This window comes from Fragaria vesca, linkage group LG6, assembly GCF_000184155.1.
Source record: "Fragaria vesca subsp. vesca linkage group LG6, FraVesHawaii_1.0, whole genome shotgun sequence".
Taxonomy (NCBI): domain Eukaryota; kingdom Viridiplantae; phylum Streptophyta; class Magnoliopsida; order Rosales; family Rosaceae; genus Fragaria; species Fragaria vesca.
In genome coordinates, this window is record NC_020496.1 from 10,663,856 (window position 1) to 10,682,705 (window position 18,850).

At 37.9% G+C, this 18,850-nt stretch overlaps 5 protein-coding genes across 6 annotated transcripts in view; all 5 read left to right on the forward strand.

Annotated features, from left to right (window-relative positions):
- The first annotated feature begins 716 nt into the window (after positions 1 to 716).
- LOC101312565 (putative pentatricopeptide repeat-containing protein At2g01510-like) lies at positions 717 to 3,188 on the forward strand. The gene has a single exon (XM_004305225.1). The coding sequence runs from the start codon at positions 717 to 719 to the stop codon at positions 3,186 to 3,188; it is 2,472 nt and encodes an 823-aa protein (XP_004305273.1).
- A 4,780-nt stretch (positions 3,189 to 7,968) lies between these two features.
- On the forward strand, positions 7,969 to 10,050 carry LOC101308885. 2 transcript variants are annotated; one of them, XM_004302824.1, is made up of 4 exons: positions 7,969 to 8,175; positions 8,292 to 8,395; positions 9,032 to 9,180; positions 9,527 to 10,050. In XM_004302824.1, exons 2-4 carry the CDS (start codon positions 8,296 to 8,298, stop codon positions 9,602 to 9,604), a joined length of 327 nt encoding a protein of 108 aa, XP_004302872.1. In that variant the 5' UTR covers positions 7,969 to 8,175; positions 8,292 to 8,295; the 3' UTR covers positions 9,605 to 10,050. The 2 variants fall into 2 exon arrangements, with proteins under 2 accessions (XP_004302872.1, XP_004302873.1); XM_004302825.1 differs by lacking the exon at positions 7,969 to 8,175 and having other exon boundaries at positions 8,211 to 8,395.
- A 770-nt stretch (positions 10,051 to 10,820) lies between these two features.
- Positions 10,821 to 11,492, forward strand: LOC101312855 (agamous-like MADS-box protein AGL61-like). The gene has a single exon (XM_004305226.1). The coding sequence runs from the start codon at positions 10,821 to 10,823 to the stop codon at positions 11,490 to 11,492; it is 672 nt and encodes a 223-aa protein (XP_004305274.1).
- A 1,662-nt stretch (positions 11,493 to 13,154) lies between these two features.
- On the forward strand, positions 13,155 to 13,814 carry LOC101313146 (agamous-like MADS-box protein AGL61-like). The gene has a single exon (XM_004305227.1). The coding sequence runs from the start codon at positions 13,155 to 13,157 to the stop codon at positions 13,812 to 13,814; it is 660 nt and encodes a 219-aa protein (XP_004305275.1).
- A 625-nt stretch (positions 13,815 to 14,439) lies between these two features.
- Positions 14,440 to 18,850, forward strand: part of LOC101313442 (calmodulin-interacting protein 111-like) — a 6,074-nt gene continuing 1,663 nt past the window's right edge. Inside the window, exons 1-6 of the mRNA XM_004305228.1 lie at positions 14,440 to 14,732; positions 14,838 to 14,973; positions 15,447 to 16,285; positions 16,850 to 17,054; positions 17,804 to 18,011; positions 18,286 to 18,746. Coding sequence (XP_004305276.1) covers positions 14,440 to 14,732; positions 14,838 to 14,973; positions 15,447 to 16,285; positions 16,850 to 17,054; positions 17,804 to 18,011; positions 18,286 to 18,746 — 2,142 coding nt within the window. The remainder of the gene's footprint in view (positions 14,733 to 14,837; positions 14,974 to 15,446; positions 16,286 to 16,849; positions 17,055 to 17,803; positions 18,012 to 18,285; positions 18,747 to 18,850) is intronic.

Here is an 18,850-nt window from a genome sequence, read left to right on the forward strand (position 1 = left end):
AAATTTAAAGGGTTTTGGGTGGTTAAACCCAGTCGCAACTTTCTGTCCCTCGATCAGTCTCAAGTCTCAACTGGGCAGCTCATAAGGTAAATACATGGAGCCACACCTAACATGGGTGTTCGCACAAGTTTGGGACAACTGAATTCACTCTTTGTGCTTACCCTTCCACAGACACATAGTTCGGAGCCAAGTTCTGTTCTCACCCTATTCAACAACTGAGCTCCTCAGATTCTCCACCGAATCAAACCCATTATTATGTAAGCATAGATTCTTCCTTTTACGGTTTAAGCACTATCGCTTTATGGATTTTCGTCTTTGTTTCAGTTCTTGAAATGATTGAAAAGAAAGTTCTGGGTTTTATGCATTTCTTCAGAGACATTGTTTATGCAGTTAAGTAGCTCTTTTGGATTGGAGGTTTTGTTTGGATGGAACTAAACAACCAAATTAGATTCGGGGGTATGCACTTTATAGTGCTATGTATGTTGCTTTTGATAAAGCCTCAAACTTTATAGGCCATACTGATTCGAAATATAATAAAGAGAACTGAATTCAGTTTGTTATGCCCTTTTGGTTGCTGAGAATTTGGTGTCTATGTAATCTGGCCTATGTAATCTACACTTATCAATGCTCACTGTTTTGAATTTCATTGCAATAAAAGAGTTGTGCTTTACAATCTGTTTGCTAAAATGTGATTGCTTTTGTCCGCAGTTTAGCCTATGACAGCATTTAGATTGAACCTGATCAAACATTGTGCAAGTTTAAGAGTCACTGAATCCCCAAAACCGATAGGACTCCTCAGTTTCCACCTTAACCCCCCAAGTTTCGTAGATGCCCGCATCATCAAGACGGGCTTTGATCCCAATACTTACCACTCTAATTTTCAGCTCCAGAACTTGTTAAAACGTGGCGAGGTATCTCGAGCACGACAGGTGTTTGAGCAAATGCCTCAGAAAAACACTTTCTCAGTAAACCTGATGATTTCCAGTTATGTCAACTGTGGCAGTCTTTCTAAGGCTAGAGAGTTGCTTGATAGCATGGTTGAGCGTACAGCTGTAACATGGACAATATTGATAGGTGGGTATTCGCAAGCTGGTCAATACCGTGGAGCATTTAAACTTTACGCCGAGATGCATAGGTGGGGAACTGAGCCGGATTATGTGACTTTTGCTACTCTCTTATCTGGATGCAGCAACATGGATGCTACAAAGGAAGTAGTTCAGGTTCATTCTCATATTATTAAGTTGGGATACCATTCTACACTCATGGTCTGCAATTCTTTGGTTGATTCCTACTGCAAATCACATTGCCTGGATTTTGCTTTTCGGCTTTTCGAGGAAATGCCAGAGAGAGATGCTATTACATTCAATGCCTTGATAACAGGGTACTCGAAAGATGGCTTGAATGAAGTTGCTATTAAGCTCTTTGCTGAAATGCAAAATCTGGGATACATGCCTTCTGAATTTACATTTGCAGCAGTACTTTGTGCCGGTATCGGTTTAGATGACATTGTGCTTGGGCAACAGATTCATGGTTCTGTGATTAAGACTAATTTTATTGGGAATGTTTTTGTGGGAAATGCATTGCTCGATTTCTACTCAAAGCATGACTATGTGGTTGAAGCAAGGAAACTTTTTTTTGAGATGCCAGAGTTAGATTGTGTTTCTTACAATATAATCATCTCCTCCTATGTATGGGATGGGCAATTTAAAGAGGCACTTGGTTTTTTCCGTAAATTGCAGTTTACCAAAAATGACCGCAAGCAATTCCCTTTTGCAACCCTGTTGAGCATTGCAGCGAATACTATGAACATAAATGTGGGCAGACAGATCCATTCCCAGGCCATTGCAGCAACAGCTGACTCAGAATCTCAGGTTGGAAATTCTTTGGTTGACATGTATGGCAAATGTGGCAAATTTACCGAAGCCAGAAGAATATTTGCAAGTATGGCTGACAGAAGTACGGTTTCATGGACTGCGCTCATTTCAGCATATGTTCAGAAGGGACTTCATGAAGATGGCCTGGAACTGTACAATGAGATGCGCAGAGAAAATATTAGTCCTGACCAGGCCACTTTCGCAAGCATCTTAAGAGCCTCAGCAAATTTGGCTTCACTCTCACTAGGAAAGCAGTTACACTCATCAGTCATCACATTAGGATTCATTTGCAACGTGTTTCCTGCAAGTGCACTTCTAGATATGTATGCGAAATGTGGGTCCATGAAAGATGCTCTTCAGACATTTCAAGAGATGCCAAAGAGAAATGTTGTATGTTGGAATGCCCTGATCTCAGCTTATGCACAAAATGGTGACGGAAAAGGGACTCTTAGATCATTTGAATGGATGGTTCAGTCAGGTTTTGCACCAGACTCGGTTAGCTTCTTGAGTGCTTTAGTTGCTTGTAGCCACTGTGGGCTTGTTGAAGAAGGACTACATTACTTCAACTCCTTGATGCATAACTCTAACATTGTTCCAAAGAGAGAACACTATGCAGCAATGGTGGATGTGCTGTGTCGAAGTGGGAGATTTCATGAAGCAGAGAAATTAATGGCTGGAATGCCATTTGAGCCCGATGAGATTATGTGGTCATCTGTTCTAAACTCATGCAGAATTCATAAGAATCAAGAGTTGGCAGAGAGAGCCGCAAACAGACTTTTCAATATGGCCGAGCTTAGGGACGCAGCTGCTTATGTCAACATGTCAAACATTTATGCAGAAACAGGTGAGTGGGAGAGTTTGAGGGAGGTGAAGAAGGCGATGAGGGAGAGGGGAGTGAGAAAGGTTACAGCGTATAGTTGGGTAGAAATCAAACACAAGATTCATGTATTTACAGTGAATAATAATAGCCATCCAGAGAGTGGAAAAATTATGTCAAAAATTGATGAGTTGGCGAAGGAGATGGAAAAGGAAGGATACAAAGCTGACCCAAGTTGTGCCCTTCACAATGAAGATGAGGATAGAAAACTGGAGTCTCTCAAATATCACAGTGAACGCTTAGCAATTGCATTTGCATTGATCAGCACACCAGAAGGTTCACCTATAGTGGTGATGAAGAATTTACGAGCTTGCACAGATTGCCATGCTGCAATCAAAGTGATCACGAAGATTGTTGGGAGGGAAATAACAGTTAGAGACTCGAGCAGGTTCCATCATTTTAGAGATGGGCTTTGCTCCTGTGGGGACTTTTGGTGACATTTTTTCTCAATTGGCCATTATCATCTGTCTTCTGTGTGCACATATGTCATTTTTTAAATTTTAAATAGCATCCCTGGCGAATCTGTGGTGTGTGCAATATATAGTACATCTTTATGAGCAAGGTAGGGCTTTCATTTGAGTTAAATTGAATCTCCTATATCTGCTAAGTTAGATTTTTTGTTTCTTTTCTTTTTTTTGCTTTTTCCTCCTTCCATGGCTGACACTTGGTTGTTTTTGACTTTGTTTTCTATATAGGATTCATTATTCACTAAATTTGTTTCCAGTTATCAGTATTATCTGTGGTGGCCTTGAAGAAATTTCTATTCCGAGTTTACATTTGATTGATTAGAACATGTGTAGTGCTTGCTTGTAATCAGTGGTTTTCCCTCTGAACTGATACTTTTCCAGGCAGTAATGTTAGTCTACAATATTAATAACTTGCTAGTTGGGGCTTGAATTAATATATCTATTAATATATTACCTGTGTTTTCAGATAACACCAGTTTTGAATCTTGATATGGAGCTAATGCATGCAGCTAGCAAAGGTCTGTTGACACCATTCTTATTATTCAAAAAAAATATGGTGAGATAACAGGGAGACTTGTGTTTTCCTTTTCTATTCTTCTCTCTCTTTTTAACTTTTTGATCAAGTTCATTTTGAAACATCGTTTTCATTCAAAATGCAACTGCATGTATCTGAAACTATATATTTTGTTTCCAGAAATAAGCAAAGCTGGTTCATTTTGTTGCCTTTGTTGAGTGTGATGATCCACTCTGGGGTTGTGACGATTCCACTAGCCTTTTGCTTTGTTAAGTTAGATGACTTTCCACAGAGTAACTGTGAATCTTGAGTTTTGAATCACCAAATTATTAACATTGTACAATAAAGATGGATCGCCCCGGCTTCGATACCAGAGAACTTGATGAACCTATACATATTTATACAAAAGACCAAACTGTAGTTGGACTTCAGAAATCAGAACAAGAATGGTTGAAAATGTATGACAATGGCTCTTTTACGTTTCTCCTCTATATGAATGACAGAGTCCATTTTTTTCTTTTTTATAGAAGTGCTATAATTTATCTTACTGCAAAATTTTCCTCTCTTTCTGATCTCATCTGCTCAACCTACCCAGCCTTGGTGCTCTGCCGGTCCAGCCAACTCTTTTCATCGTCGAACAGGACAGACAAAGAGCGGAGTTATGCTTCTATTTTGCCGCATATGATGGCCCCAGAGGTAAGGAAATTGTTCCAGCAATCAGTTCCTTGTCTCATTCTCATTCAACAGACTCAAATGCAGGAAAAAATAAATTTGTTTGATTTGTGATATCATTGTTGTCCATTGGATGCAAATTTGCTCCCCACCCATACTTCCCCACCCACCTAGTTGAACGCCACATGTCCTATCTTTTAATCACACTAACCATAGTTAACAACATTCATTTATAACAACAAATTATATTATCTCCTATATTTACTTTTTTTTTTTTGAGAATCATCTCCTAAATTTACTCTAATCACTTTTTTTTCTTTTTCTAAACAATTTAACAAAGTCTAACAAATTTATTAGGACTCCTCCTAGTGTCATTGTTATCGACTCAGGTCACTGGGTTTCTTCTTTCTCCTTGTATCGCTTTCCAATTTTATTTTTTTAGCGTCTGAATCCTACTCCTAATTTTTTGTTAGCATAAATGCTAGTGCCTAATTTTTTTTTTTTAAGTGTTTGAATGCTACTGCAAATTCGGGTATGTATATGCAAGAACTTATTTATTTGAATCGATAATTCAATAGCAATCTATATATAGAGGAGATGATTGCTTGTACTTCAATCACTTTGTTTCAAGTGTGAGATTGTTCTATGATCTGAGAGGGTATTTTCAAATATGTCGCCGAGACGTTATATATTTTTGATGATCGATCTTAAGGAGAGATTTGTTAGGCTTTGTTATTTTGTTTAGAAAAAGAAAAAAAAAGTAATTTAAAGTAAAAGATAATATAATATATTGTTATACATAAATGTTGTTAACCATGGTTAAAGTAATTAAAAGACATGACATGTGGCATTCAACTAGGTGGGTGGGGATGAGGGTGGGGAAGTATGGGTGGGGAGCAAATTTGCATCCGTTAGGCATTATGCTCTTTGACATCTTAAGCATATATAACCAACCATATCGATCATTATGATTTACTGAAGTTTCGTCAAAATGTAAGTCGAGTTTTCTGGATCTAAACATTCCTGAAACCAGGTTTTCCTTATACATTTGATACGATTATCTATGATGAATTTATGAATAAATAGTGATAGTGATGAACAGATTCAACCAAACTCAACCAGTTGCATCAATGATCAATCCTATCGAAAGAGACTTAACACAATCAAATTTCACTTGACCAAATTATAATATCTTTAACAAATGGATACAAATAATGCTATAATTATGAGAGGACCAGGTACTAAATGGAAAAGAAAAGGCATAATTCTATAATTATGAGAGGACTAAATATTAAATCGAAAAGAAAAGGCAAATAGCCACATGTTCACACTATATACCACTCTCTCGTCCTAATCTTCTAAGTTCTAACTGTTCTATAATGATCTGGAAGAGTTGCAGTAACTTAATTAAGCTTTCAAGTACTTGATATGGAGGTCTTGTGTCTCACTTGAGAGAGTAGGGAGGTGCCGTTCAAAGTACAAATGCCTCTCATTGGCAGATTGTCTATCCCACATAGGAGGATGCCAATATCTGAGACATTGATTGTAAAAGCGCCTAGGAGGCATGCCATTTTGGAATGCCATTGCTCAGAGGCTAAAGTATTATGCTTCATGCCTATGTTAGTATCATAGTATGGCTGGTAAATTAAGCCTCTCCTTAGCCAAATTTGATATCAGAGATCATAATAGTTGGTTTTGCTTTGTGCTTCAACCTGAAGTGAAAAAATTATTCACAGAAGTCAAGGGTCTCTGAAGCAAAAAATTTCTGAGAAAGTTTTCCTTCATGTGATACCTTATGTCTCATATAGTGGTTCTCCCTAGTGAATTGAATCATTTCCCAATCTGTGTGTTATGGGGGTTCCATCAACACTGTCTACTTCAAAACAAGCTCATCTGCCCATAACGGCTATTCTTTACTCTACGAAAGAAAACTTCGAATGCAAAAAGCTAAAATCAGATAGCTATTTATTCATAAATAAGGTTCTAGCAATAAATCAAGACGAGCAAATATGCTAACAACAGCAATTCCAGATAATGCACTGAAGTTATTTCAAAAATGAGCTCAAAATTCATATGTTTGAGCAAGCTTGTGTGGCCTGGAGCTTAAAACTGGGGACGTAGAGAGGGTGAGTCAGTGTTGTGCTAGTGTAGGAACCGGTGTCGGCCACCATGGAACAGCAATTGGGTACAAGCCACCACTAGCAACCGTCGACCATGTACCAATACTGCACTTAAGAATCTCTTTCTTTCTACGAATTCTTCTGACTAGATACAAGATATCATCGATCATTATCTGGGTCGAAACCTTTAATTGTGACCACAGTATCAGGACTTGGAATAATCTCTTCCATCAGTGTATAAACCCAAATCTGATCCAGAAGCACTTGTTCATCCTTCAAGTCCACCACATATAGATTACGTGTTCCACTGTCATACTGGTACATCCGCAAACACCCTTTGTACACTCCTACAGGTCAAAACCGAAAACCCTGATTTGCATTCTGCCCTAATGCTATGAAACAAGAGTTGCTCTGATCAATAATATTAGTATTAGACAAACTAGTGTTGTTGCTTTTGTTGATTGCGAAAGGATTTAATCCGATGAGAAAATTCTCCACACCATTTGTATGGCCACCCAAATATAGCTTTCCCTTGTTAGCATAGCTTATGGAATGAATCATATGAACAAAACAAAAGGGTGACGGGAACGATACAATTGTCTCTATCCATTCACCCGTCTCAGAAGTGAAGATCTGCGCTTTAAATTCATTCATAAGTGTGAGCATCTGATCCTCACGACAAAGTAATCCCCACCACCCTGCACCTATACTCAGCATTAAGATGGAAGGTACTTCCTCCCTGATCGCCTGTTGGCCTAAAGTTACAGCAGGGAAGATCGCAGATGGATCCTACTGGCGTGTACTTGTGCTTGTAGACTTGAGGAGGTGGTGGAACAGGAACACATTGGACTCGTGCATGGATTGCAGATGAAGTAGCAGTCATGTTGAACAAAGAAGTAGTCATGTTGATCCAAGATGCTAACGCTGCACAGAATCAAGTCATTGTAACTGCCTATAATATCTGGCTTTGTTTCCAAACCATGACAACTCATGATTCTTTCGAACAATGGAGTTAGCGGTTCGGTTGAAGATGACAACCTTCCAAGGAATTCGACTCCACTACTGTCGAGGAGAGAATGTTGATGAATTGGTGAATAATGCTTACCACCGTTGAGTCGACTCAAAAAGGCGCTAACGAAAGAAGGATGGGACATGAGATTGAACCAACGCTTGCATTGAGCTACAGATTTGTAGCGATCAAGTAGATCGATAAAAGATTTCAACCAATGTATCATCGGGGAGATGATTGATATTAGTATTCATGGATTTTTGTTGTCTCCTTGTAACTATAGAGCGATGAGTATGATCAGTAGAGGGTAATTGTCTAACCAAAGACGACCGGGATTTTCTTTTGCAACCTTTCATGGCTGGTTGGAGGATATTAACAATCATCTGCTCTTTTTGAGGAGATGATATATAATCTGCTCAAGCAGTTAACCTAGCTAGTATAGAACTATAGATAAATACATCTGCTCAATGAAAAAATTAAAATTAAAAATATAAAGTTATTTACGTCATTACAAAGGCTTTTTTTGTTTTTATTTGTATTTGTATTTTTTTATTGCGCAAATGAAAGAGGGTTGAGGTGGTAAAACCCAGCCAAAGCCCCCCAGAGTCTTTCAGTTCGCAGTCTCCTTCGGCACCTTATCAGGTATGTTCTGATTGAGCTACATCTCACTTGTGATTGATTCATGTTTGTCTAAGAAATATGGGTCTTCATCCATTTCGATAAATTGAGTTCAGAGCTTTTGTCTTTGTACTCAACAGAAAGATGGCTTGGAGGCAAACACTGTTCCACACCAGAGCAATTTTGACTCCGCATTCAACAACTGGGCTCGCCAGATTCTCCACCAAATCAACTCCTTACTTGGGTAAGCTAAGGATCTTGTTTTTTTCGTTGTGTTTTCACGTTCTGGGTTTAGTACCAATGTATTGCTTCTTTGTCTTTCATATAACGTTGCCAGAATGATTGGAAATAAAATTCTGGGCTTTAGGATTTTCCAGATTCGCATTTATTCAGAAATAAAAAGACATTATGGGTGTGTGTAGATGAGGCAGGTATTTGATGACAGTGGAGATATTGTTTTGGATGCTTAGAAAATGGGATTTTGTGGTGCTCTTTACTTAGGATTTGATAGAGGTAGTGTAATTTATAGGCCAGCGACCCAAATAGAGAATGAGAAATGTGGATGAGGTTTGTTATGCTTATGTCCTTTCGCTTTTGGTTGCTGAGGAAGTTTGGGATATAAGGGCTCAATCAGGAATTTTGTTCCTAACACGTTTGGGTTCTCTTTGAGCATTTTGTTCCTATTTAGAAAGAAATGTGATCTGGTATCCAGAAAGTTATAGTTTATGAGCACAGCTTAGTTGTTTTAGACGTGAAATGGGGGGTTTCAAACTAATGAGCTTCTCGTAGAAGTGAAGTTCTGTTAGAAATTATACATCTAAAGAATGGTTCAAGTCAATGGGAAATCTGAATTTGTGGTTTGCTGGTTGTTTTCTTTCAGAGAAAGTTGGGATACCGGAGTTTTTAAATGGAATAGGCAAAGGGGTGGAAGCTCATGTGGCCAAAATTGAATCTGAGATTGGTGACATTCAGAAGCTGCTCGTCACCCGTACTCTCAGACTGAAGAAACTTGGCATCCCTGTCAAACAAGTAATCCCTCTCAACTCTATGTCACTTACTTTATGCGCACAAACACACCATCTTTTGTTTTAGCTCTTTGAATTTTGTTTTCCCTTAACAGTAGTTATTACATTAGGAAGGTATAAAATTCAAGCTATACTTGGGCTATGGTATCTGTAACCAAGATAGAGCTTTGGTATGCTCATTCTTGTTTGCTTTGGATCAGATTCAGTAATCTTTTATGCATTCTTTATCATTGGAATGAATGCAAAAAATTCCATGAGTACCTTTGGTGGTTTAATTTCATGAGTACGTTTTGCTTCAATTGTCCAACATGAAACTTATTAAGCTTTGTTATCTGATTTCTGTTTGGCAGAGGAAGCTGATCTTGAAATACACCCACAAGTATAGGCTGGGACTTTGGAGGCCTCTAGCTCGCCCAATGAAATCCTAGTTAGTATAGAACTAGCATGTCCTTTACTCAAAAGTTGTCTGCTGCAAAATGTATGGAACCTGGAAAGTACAATGTTACTTTCTTAGTATTTCTTCACTTCATTTGAAATTCCATGGACAAAGTTTGGCGGTTTAGTGTATGGTTCTCATAGTCAACTGGATTTAGTTGAGCAATCTACTTCGTAACTTCATTGAAGTACCTCGTTGCATGCGGTGTCCATGTTCTATCTTCTAGCTACATGTTTAAGTTAGCCACTTAGCCTGCAAAGTATGATGACATGTAAATCCTTATTTGCGTGTCAAAGCGATTATCTGTGATAGTAAATTTCACAATATCTCATCTTAAACTTTGTGATTTGTCTGTTTAAGTTGAGCTGTTCAGAAATTTTGTGATACTGCTGAGTTATAAAAGAAAGGTTGTACTATACAACATCTCAAACTTTTCCAGGCATGTGCAGTTCTCTTCTTTCTAGAATCAATATTCACACTAAATCTTGTTGCTTCTCTTGGTCATTGACAATGCAAGTCTATAGTTATTCGGAAGACAAGGGTGGTTTTTCCGAGATAGATTATCTTTACAATTTTGTCTTACAGCATGAGGATTTGGGATGATATGCCTGAATTTATTCACACTGTATGAACTATGGGACTAAATAGATTGTGTCATTTGTGTGCGTGCATCGTTGATAATGCTTTAAAGAAATATATATGGAATAAAGATCGACATGAAATGAACCTCGTTGCCTTTTACTTTTGATAAATGAGAAGAACCAGCAGGAGATTAACCTGAAAGACAATAGGCTCTTTATTTCAGTTAGTTGCAAGCTAGCACAAGGGTGTTTGCAGGTGGTTCACATTGACTTCTAATATTAACTCTATGAGTCTGTATTTTGCCGATCATAATGGGGTTTATTAGTTTTCACTGTAATTATCTACCAAGTGAATACGAATTTGTAACTTCCCAAAGATCTCCTTGGCAAAAAAGAAACTTCCAAAAGATCTTCTGTTATAATCATATACTGTGATTGAGCATTAAGACCTAAATTTCACCATACTATGCCCAACATAAGTTCTAATTTAAGAGCACTAGTATAAATACATGTTTGTGTGTGGATACCCCCCAAAACATCACTGCAAGAAAAGAAAAGCTAGCATTAGTATTGCTTCCCTATTTCTTTCATTATACTTGCTTCACAATCCAGGTTTCTTCTATGGCGATGAAGAGCAAGAAGCCTAGCCAGGGTCGCCAAAAGATTGCGATTGCCAAAATACCAAATAGAATCAACTTACAAGTCACATTCTCAAAGCGTTGTTCAGGACTCTTCAAAAAGGCTAGTGAGCTCTGCACACTCTGTGGAGTTGAGATTGTGATCGTAGTCTTTTCTCCGGCTAACAAGCCATTCTCTTTCGGCCATCCTAGTGTTGAGAGCCTCATCGACCGCTTTCTTACTTCAAACCCTTCATCATTTTCTAGTAGTACTCATCAAGCTCCATACTGCAGGGAGGTTAGTATTGAACATAAGCTCAATATGCAGCTAACGCAGATTCAAGGTCGCTTGGAGGCTGAGAAACAGCGAGGCGAAGCGCTTGACAAGATGAGTGAGGACAGCAAGAGATCAAGTCAGTGTTGGTGGGAAAACTCCATTGCGGAACTTGGATTGGATGAGCTCCAGATATTGAAGGCTGCAATGGAGGAGCTCAAGAAGAATGTGACTGAACAAGTTCACCAAATGAATGACCCTTGCAATTCTTCGGTACCATTCTTAATGATGAATGGTTTTCAAACTGATCATCATCTTTCTGATAGAAAAGCTGTTGAGAATGGATCACATGGTTCCATGATCCATCCTAGTGCCTATAGCTTTGGTTATGGACATGGCTTTTTCTGAAATTTCCTTTTTTTTTAGTTAAATGCTTTTCTTTCTTTGGAAGGCAGATACAAGCTAGCACCTTGCTAGCACTTAATAATTGTTCTGTCTTTCACTTATGATTGTAGATATGTAGCCATGAGTTTAATTTGCAAGCATATTTATTCTTATGGCATTGCATCAATAAACCATATGCCTATATAAAGAATTATATGATATTATAATCTTTAATGAGCAGTTACATCATAATGAATACTAAATGCATGAGGGTGATCTTGTTTATCAGCTGTTTGGTATGAATTTAATAGATACTTGTCATGAAAGTGTGAAACAGAAGATCTGGTTCGTAATACTACTCAAATACTCCACAAGATCCTCTCGTAGCACCTATCTTAGGCATAAGCAAAACTAAAGTTAGACTCCAAGCTCGGTCAGCAGCTAAACATAAGCAAAACTAAAGTTAGATCCTCCACAAGAATGGCTTGGGGGCATTTACTATTCAACTCACAGTAGCATCTTTGTCATATTCAACAACTGGTAAGAACAAATTTTCTTTAGGTCTTAATGTGAGTTCCAAACTAACCGCTGGCTAGCAACGAGCCTTTGTCATTAATGGCTTCCATTTCTTCTGATGCTTGTTGCCAATTTCTTGATTGATAGTCAAGGGAACATTTGAAAGCTTGATGAGGTGCTTAAAGCCTGAAAGCTGATTTTATCCAGATAACCATCAATTTACCTGCTTGGTTTGGTAATAGTACTAGTGAACAGTGATGCTTGTTTTTGGTGTCCTACTTCCAATTGAGGATTCCTCCCAAGTCAAGACTCAAACTTATTACTCGAGAGTCGACACTAATGAGTACAGAGCCAAAGAACATATTTGAGTGTTCTATCTACTTGCAAGACCCTATAACCTATCCTACTTTTACTTGTTTCGTACGCTGAAGATGATCTGGAGTAGCTTTTATGTAATCATAATGTGGAGGATTAGCAAATGAATAATCTCAAGTCTAAGGTCTTTTGAAATGAATTCCCTGCTTTTCCAATGTTAACATCGATATCATGCACTTCATTGAGTCCTAGGTGGAAGCCCTTAGACCAATATCTGGTACTGATTTTTGACTGTAGTGCAGCCTCCTCCACAAGGATATGTTAAGCTGAATGTAGCAAATGGAAAAATGAAGAAAAATGGAAAAATGGAACATTTCAAGGTTAACGAGGTGGTTGAAACCTCGAAGTGATATGTTCATGAACATCAAAAAAAAATTTGTAGTAGAAAATGGAGTCTTTTATTTTTCAGTTAAAGTAATGAATTGATCTTGATAAATGGAGTAAAGATCGAACGATTTGCAATTGAATGAGCATGAATAGAATAACCCAAATTAAAGAAGCAAGAGTTCTTTGTTTCAGTCACCTGATCATGTCAAATTGTCTATCATAAATGTGTTATTAGTTCTGATTGTATGACCATCATTAAGTAAGAAGAATTCGTAACTTCCAGAAGATCTTGTGGAAATCATATATGGTAAATGGAGCATTAAGTCCCCATTGGACAATAAGTTTGCTCCTTAAAGAGCACTAGTATAAATACATGCTTCTGTATCACCCCAACACCATCACAAGTTGACCAACTACACAACAAAAGCTGTCTTTGATTGTCTATCCTCCAAAATTCAAGTTACTACTATGGAAATGCAGATCAAGAAGCCGAGGCAGGGTCGCCAAAAGATAGCAATCACCAAAATTCCAAACAGGAGTAATTTACAAGTCACTTTCTCAAAACGTTGTGCAGGACTCTTCAAGAAGGCTAGTGAGCTCTGCACACTTTGTGGAGTTGAGATTGCAATAGTAGTATTTTCTCCTTCAAACAAGCCCTTCTCTTTCGGCCATCCTAGCGTTAAGGCCCTCATTGGTCGTTTTCTTACTCCAAGCCCTTCATCATTTCCCATTACTATTCATCAAACATTGTACCCCAAGAAGGCTAGTGTTGAACATGAGCTCAATATGCAGCTAATCGCAACTGAAGATCGACTAGAGGCTCAGAAAAGGCGAGGAGAAGATCTTGACAAGATGAGTAAAGACAGCGAGCAGTCAAGTGATTGTTGGTGGGAGAAGCCAATTGAGGGACTTGGATTGGATGAGCTGCAGATGTTGAAGGTTGCAATGGAGGAGCTCAAAAAGAATGTGACAGAACAAGTCCACAAGATGAATGGCCCTGCCATATTTTCAGTACCATTGTCTGTGATGAATCTTGATCATCATCTTTCTGAGAGAAAGTTTGCTGAGATTAATGGATGTCATGGTTCCATGATCCCTCGTGCCTATGGACATGGTTCTTTCATTTGAAGGCCGTTACAAAACTCTACCGTTCAGTTGTTATCATAATTGAATAATTATGAAATTGATTTGCAAAACATATTTGGTTGCTCAGTCCGTTGGCTAGCTTTCACAATTCACAGTAGTATAATGGAATTTTCCTTAAAATCATCGTTGCACATCGCATCGTTGGCTGAAATTAAAGTCTTTGTTAATGCAATCGACTTACCAAACAATCTTTCTTTCCATTTACTTCTGAAAAAGATGAACTTTATCGGTTAACAACTTTTAATTGTTAAATTCATGAATTTACAACAAATATTATGTACTAGTTCGGAATTTCGGACGCAAGCATTTTCCGTTATCATATGCTAATATGCTATGTAACATATTTAATTTTATTATTTCCTTATTTATATAAAGACCCTAAACCCTTTCCTCTTTTGAACCGAGACCCCTAAAACCCCAGCGTCCAAACTTTGAAACTCTCTGCGTCCTTCCTCCAAGCTCCTGGGTAACTTCTATACTCTCCTTCTTCATTCTTTACTCTACTTTTACTTCAATCTCAATCCCAAAGTTGATTGCTTTTTCTGGGTTCTCTTCTCTGTTTTCGACTCTATAAACTATATTTCATTTGCTTCTATTACTACCAGAGATGCCTTCAAAGGGCAAGAAGAACTCAAAGCCCCAATCGAGGCTGTCCAACTCTGACAGCTTTGCTTCTTCTGGGTCTCTCGATTTCGAACCCAATGAAGTCAATTTTGCCTCCTGTCTTGAACAAGCTTCCACCAAATACCCATCTCTCATTGCCAAATCTGCCTTCATTGCCCAACTCACCGATGTCGATGACTCCCCCAAAGGCTGTAAAGTTTGGCTTTCTGAGCCTTCCATGGTTTCCCATTCCTTCACTCCTGGCTCCATTGTTTCGGTAATGTTATTGGCTGCTGTGTTTGTTTGTTGTTGTTTAGCTTTTAGGAGCAATCTTGGTTAAGTGAGCTTTGTTTTTGTGAACTGTTTTGATTCGCAGGTTTCGCTACCGTGTTTGAAGAGTAGATATTCGGAGAGTTTTCCTCTCAGCACATTAGCAGATGAATGTGCTAGACGTTTCGGGGTTGGGGCTTGCCAACAGTTGGATCACGATGAACCAGGGAACTACTTTGCTCTTGCAACTATATTTCCGTCTGCTAAGGTTTGAGTTACAACTAGTTATTGTTTTGCTTCATGTTCTCTCTCTGCTCTAGAATTATACTTGATATGACAATCAGGATAAGCAGTTTACTAAAAGAATTAGAAATGAAAAAGTCCTGATGCATTGATATGCTATGAGTTACTGTTTTTCTGTGGTGTAACCGTTTCCCAATGGGGTCTCCACTATGTATTTGTGATTGTAAGAGGAATCAGTCCAAACTTCACTTGTACCGTGTAAGATTTGAACTTTTGAACAATATATTGCAATCAGGATCAAACAGTCTTAGTATTGAATTAGCCAGGTGCAACATGGATAAAAAAAAAAAAACTTTGTTCATTAACTTATGGAATTTTTTATTAAAAAATTGAACTTATGGAATAGGTGATACCTTTAGGACTTTGGAGAATGGAAATAATCAGGATCCACATTATCATAAGACAGTTTCTTTTCTTATGTTGTTGTATTCATCTCAGGTTTTAAAGAATGGGGTACGGTTGTCATCAAATCTTTCAAACACCATGGGTTGTCTTGCATCAGGCAGGACCATATTTATCCATTCCATACAAAATACAGTCCGAGCTGGTCTTTTCAGTGGTACAGAAAAACCACGAAGTACCAAAGATTGCCTCTTAGTGTCCGATTGTAAAGAGTTAAATTTGGAGCTAGTCCATTCCAACCGTAGATTGACTATGAACAGTACCTCTACAAACCTATCTGCTGAAAAATCATTATACCAGCCTGAGAATGGAGTGCTTGCGTCCCCTAAGACACCATTGAATCGATCGAAACTTAGCTATTCTAATAGCAGCCCATTAGCTTCAGCTCGACGTGAGGAGTCAGCATCAAGTGTAATCACTCCGGATGAGTCATTTGTTGAACCTTTTGATGTTGAAGAGGTGTTTGGGGATGACACGTCAAAAAGACTTCTTCAGACGTGTGCTACTACATGGTTGTATTCTCGTTGTTTACTTCGTGGAAATCTGGTGACTATTCCTGTACTTTCACAGCATTGTTTACTTCGAGTCATTGGTGCTAAGAAGTTATCAGATGATAAAGCTAATCGTGATTTGCTTCATGAGTCCTCTGAGTTAGTGGACGAAGTAAATGATGCTTTTCTAGTGAAGCGGGAGACAAAAGTGTGCTTTCATTTGCCATCAAACCTGGAATCTAAAAGAAGAGATCTTTCTACAGTGCAATACAAGGATGCTATAGCTAATACAGGAGATGAATTATCAGGATTGGGTGGTCTGTCAAAAGAATATGCAGTTTTGAAGGACATCATAATATCATCATCTATGGACACCTTGTCACGGTATGTGATACTCATATAACCCCTTATGCTTTGTAGTGTTGTAAATCTAATTTTTTCTTGTCATACTAAACTTGGCCCTTGGGCGCTATCTACAGTCTATTATCATTAAACCCTATAGCCACTTCTTTTAGTTGGAATAATCATTTGTTATAAAACAATTAACATGTTAGGTGTATATGAATATGTCTAATAGTTGCTGGTGCGCTTCCCTTGCTAAATAAGGACATCCTTGAATCTAATGACTTGTTAATGTAAGCAGTGTATGTCAACCACCAATGATGAAATTTCCAGTCAACACTCTAATAAAGTAACTAGAAAATTTATACAATGAGGGATTACAACTTTCTAAGATATAAAAAAATCAAAAAACAAAATTGTAGTACAATATCCTCTGATGCATTAATCATACGATTTGTATAGAAGAAATATAGCTGATTTTAAAAAACTATAATTGTTGTGTTCAGTTAACACATTTCACCTGGTGGAAAAACATGGTTTTGATTTCTCATTACTTTGTCATTTTTTCTTATTATATTCATTCATGCATATCTTTCTTATAATTAGTCTTGGTTTACGACCTACAAAGGGAGTGCTTCTTCATGGTCCACCTGGTACGGGAAAGACTTCTTTGGCTCGATTATGTGCCCGTGATGCTGGTGTCAACTTTTTCTCTGTCAATGGACCTGAAGTTGTGAGTCAGTACTATGGAAAAAGTGAGCAAGCTCTACGTGAAGTTTTTGACTCAGCTAGCCAAGCTGCACCTTCTGTGGTTAGGTTTCTTCTCCCTTTTTGTTTTCACGCCCTTTATTTTAAGGATCATTATTCTGTTCTGGGTAGACTTAGTGGTGATGCATATGCTGGTAAAGTTAATTTGATCTATGCAAACATGGAATTATGCCTTTGTGTCCATACTTTCATGGTAATACTGCCCCCATATGTCCAAACATACAATTTTGCCATTAAGGTGTCGTTATTATTTTGGGGTAGACTTGGTGACGATGCATGGTGGTAAAGTTATTTGTTATCGATGCCCATATGTCCAAATTTTCACACTAACACTGAAGCGTATCGTGGTGTGGTAATGTTAGGTGTGGGCATCTGTATGGGCCTCTGTTTCTGGGCACTTTCCTCTATTCTTTTAGATTGGATGGCCGTTGTATTTTAGGGTTCTTTGTCCAGTCTAGTTTGTTGGCACTTGAGCCTACTTATTACTCTAACTATCTTGTCCAATTTTTCCTCTATTTTTTATGATTTGATAAAAAATAAAAGATATGTTTCTTTTCAAAAATAAGAAAAGAAAAGCTACTGTGATGTTTATTGGATGTATAATGTCAACATATCAGTAGTTTTAATTTTTTTTTTTTTTATATTTCTTTTTGTTTTTGGAATTGGAAAAAGAGTATTAATCATGACTGAATTATGTAACTGGATTATATTACCAAATGCTTTTCCTTTGAGAAACTAGCTGTTTCATTCGCAAATTTAGTCTGCCTTCTCTCTAATGGATTCTGTCTGCAGGTATTCATTGATGAGTTGGATGCAATTGCACCTGCAAGGAAAGAGGGAGGTGAAGAGCTATCCCTGAGAATGGTTGCTACACTGCTGAATTTGATGGATGGGATTACTACAACTGAAAGAGTACTTGTAATTGCTGCTACCAACAAGCCTGATAGTATTGAACCTGCACTCAGACGACCTGGAAGACTTGACAGGGAAATTGAACTAGGTAACATGAGTAATTTTTTTTTTTCCTGTAGTATTTATTTGTTTGCTTTTGGGTAATAGCCAAAACTTTCCAATACTATTGTTTCTACACTAGTGATGAACATTATGTAGCCATCTAATATTCTACATGTTAAACTTTTTCACATGGAATTTGTTATGAGTAGTTCGATTAATTCATGAAGATTTCTGTCAGTTGATTGATACTGGTAATCAGAACTTGTTTTCTTCATTTTGTACCTCAAGTTAATCTCTGTCTTTTGGAAACTGATATTCAGGGGTGCCATCTCCCAAGCAACGGCTTGAGATTCTACATGTTCTTGTCGGTGAAATGGAGCACTTTCTTTCAGATGTGCAAGTCCAACAACTTGCTAATGCTACACATGGTTTTGTAGGCTCTGATCTAGCTGCCCTTTGCAACGAGGCAGCTTTCAGTTCTCTTAGGCGTTATGTCAGTTGTAGATACCCACATGATTATTTGCACAGAGCATCCAGTACTTATGAAGATTGTTCTAACAGTCTAATGACTTCTGATTGCTTAGAAGCTTCAACAGACATGTCAAAGGATTACTCAGATACCACATCTTCATCTATCACACACTTAGCGTTTACTTTAGAGAATTGTTTGTCTCTGCATTCTAAAGGAACAAATCAAGATGATGATGAAGAAGAATTAAAAGTGGCCTTTGAAGATTTTGAAAGTGCCAGGATGAAAGTGAGACCTAGTGCTATGCGAGAGGTATGGGCAATTACTTATCTACCAAGCATTTATGGTTAGTCTATGTTGATGTACGAGGTTCAATATCCCTAAAATAGTTTAATGTATGTTAAATATCCTGTGTT

Bases quoted from the DNA above. Each gene is read 5' to 3' on its own strand.
- LOC101312565 (XM_004305225.1), top strand. From the start codon at position 717: ATGACAGCATTTAGATTGAACCTGATCAAACATTGTGCAAGTTTAAGA.
- LOC101308885 (XM_004302824.1), top strand. From the start codon at position 8,296: ATGGCTTGGAGGCAAACACTGTTCCACACCAGAGCAATTTTGACTCCG. The intron at 8,396-9,031 runs GTAAGCTAAGGA...GTTTTCTTTCAG, and splicing joins CAAATCAACTCCTTACTTGG to AGAAAGTTGGGATACCGGAG. The intron at 9,181-9,526 runs GTAATCCCTCTC...TCTGTTTGGCAG, and splicing joins TTGGCATCCCTGTCAAACAA to AGGAAGCTGATCTTGAAATA.
- LOC101312855 (XM_004305226.1), top strand. From the start codon at position 10,821: ATGAAGAGCAAGAAGCCTAGCCAGGGTCGCCAAAAGATTGCGATTGCC.
- LOC101313146 (XM_004305227.1), top strand. From the start codon at position 13,155: ATGGAAATGCAGATCAAGAAGCCGAGGCAGGGTCGCCAAAAGATAGCA.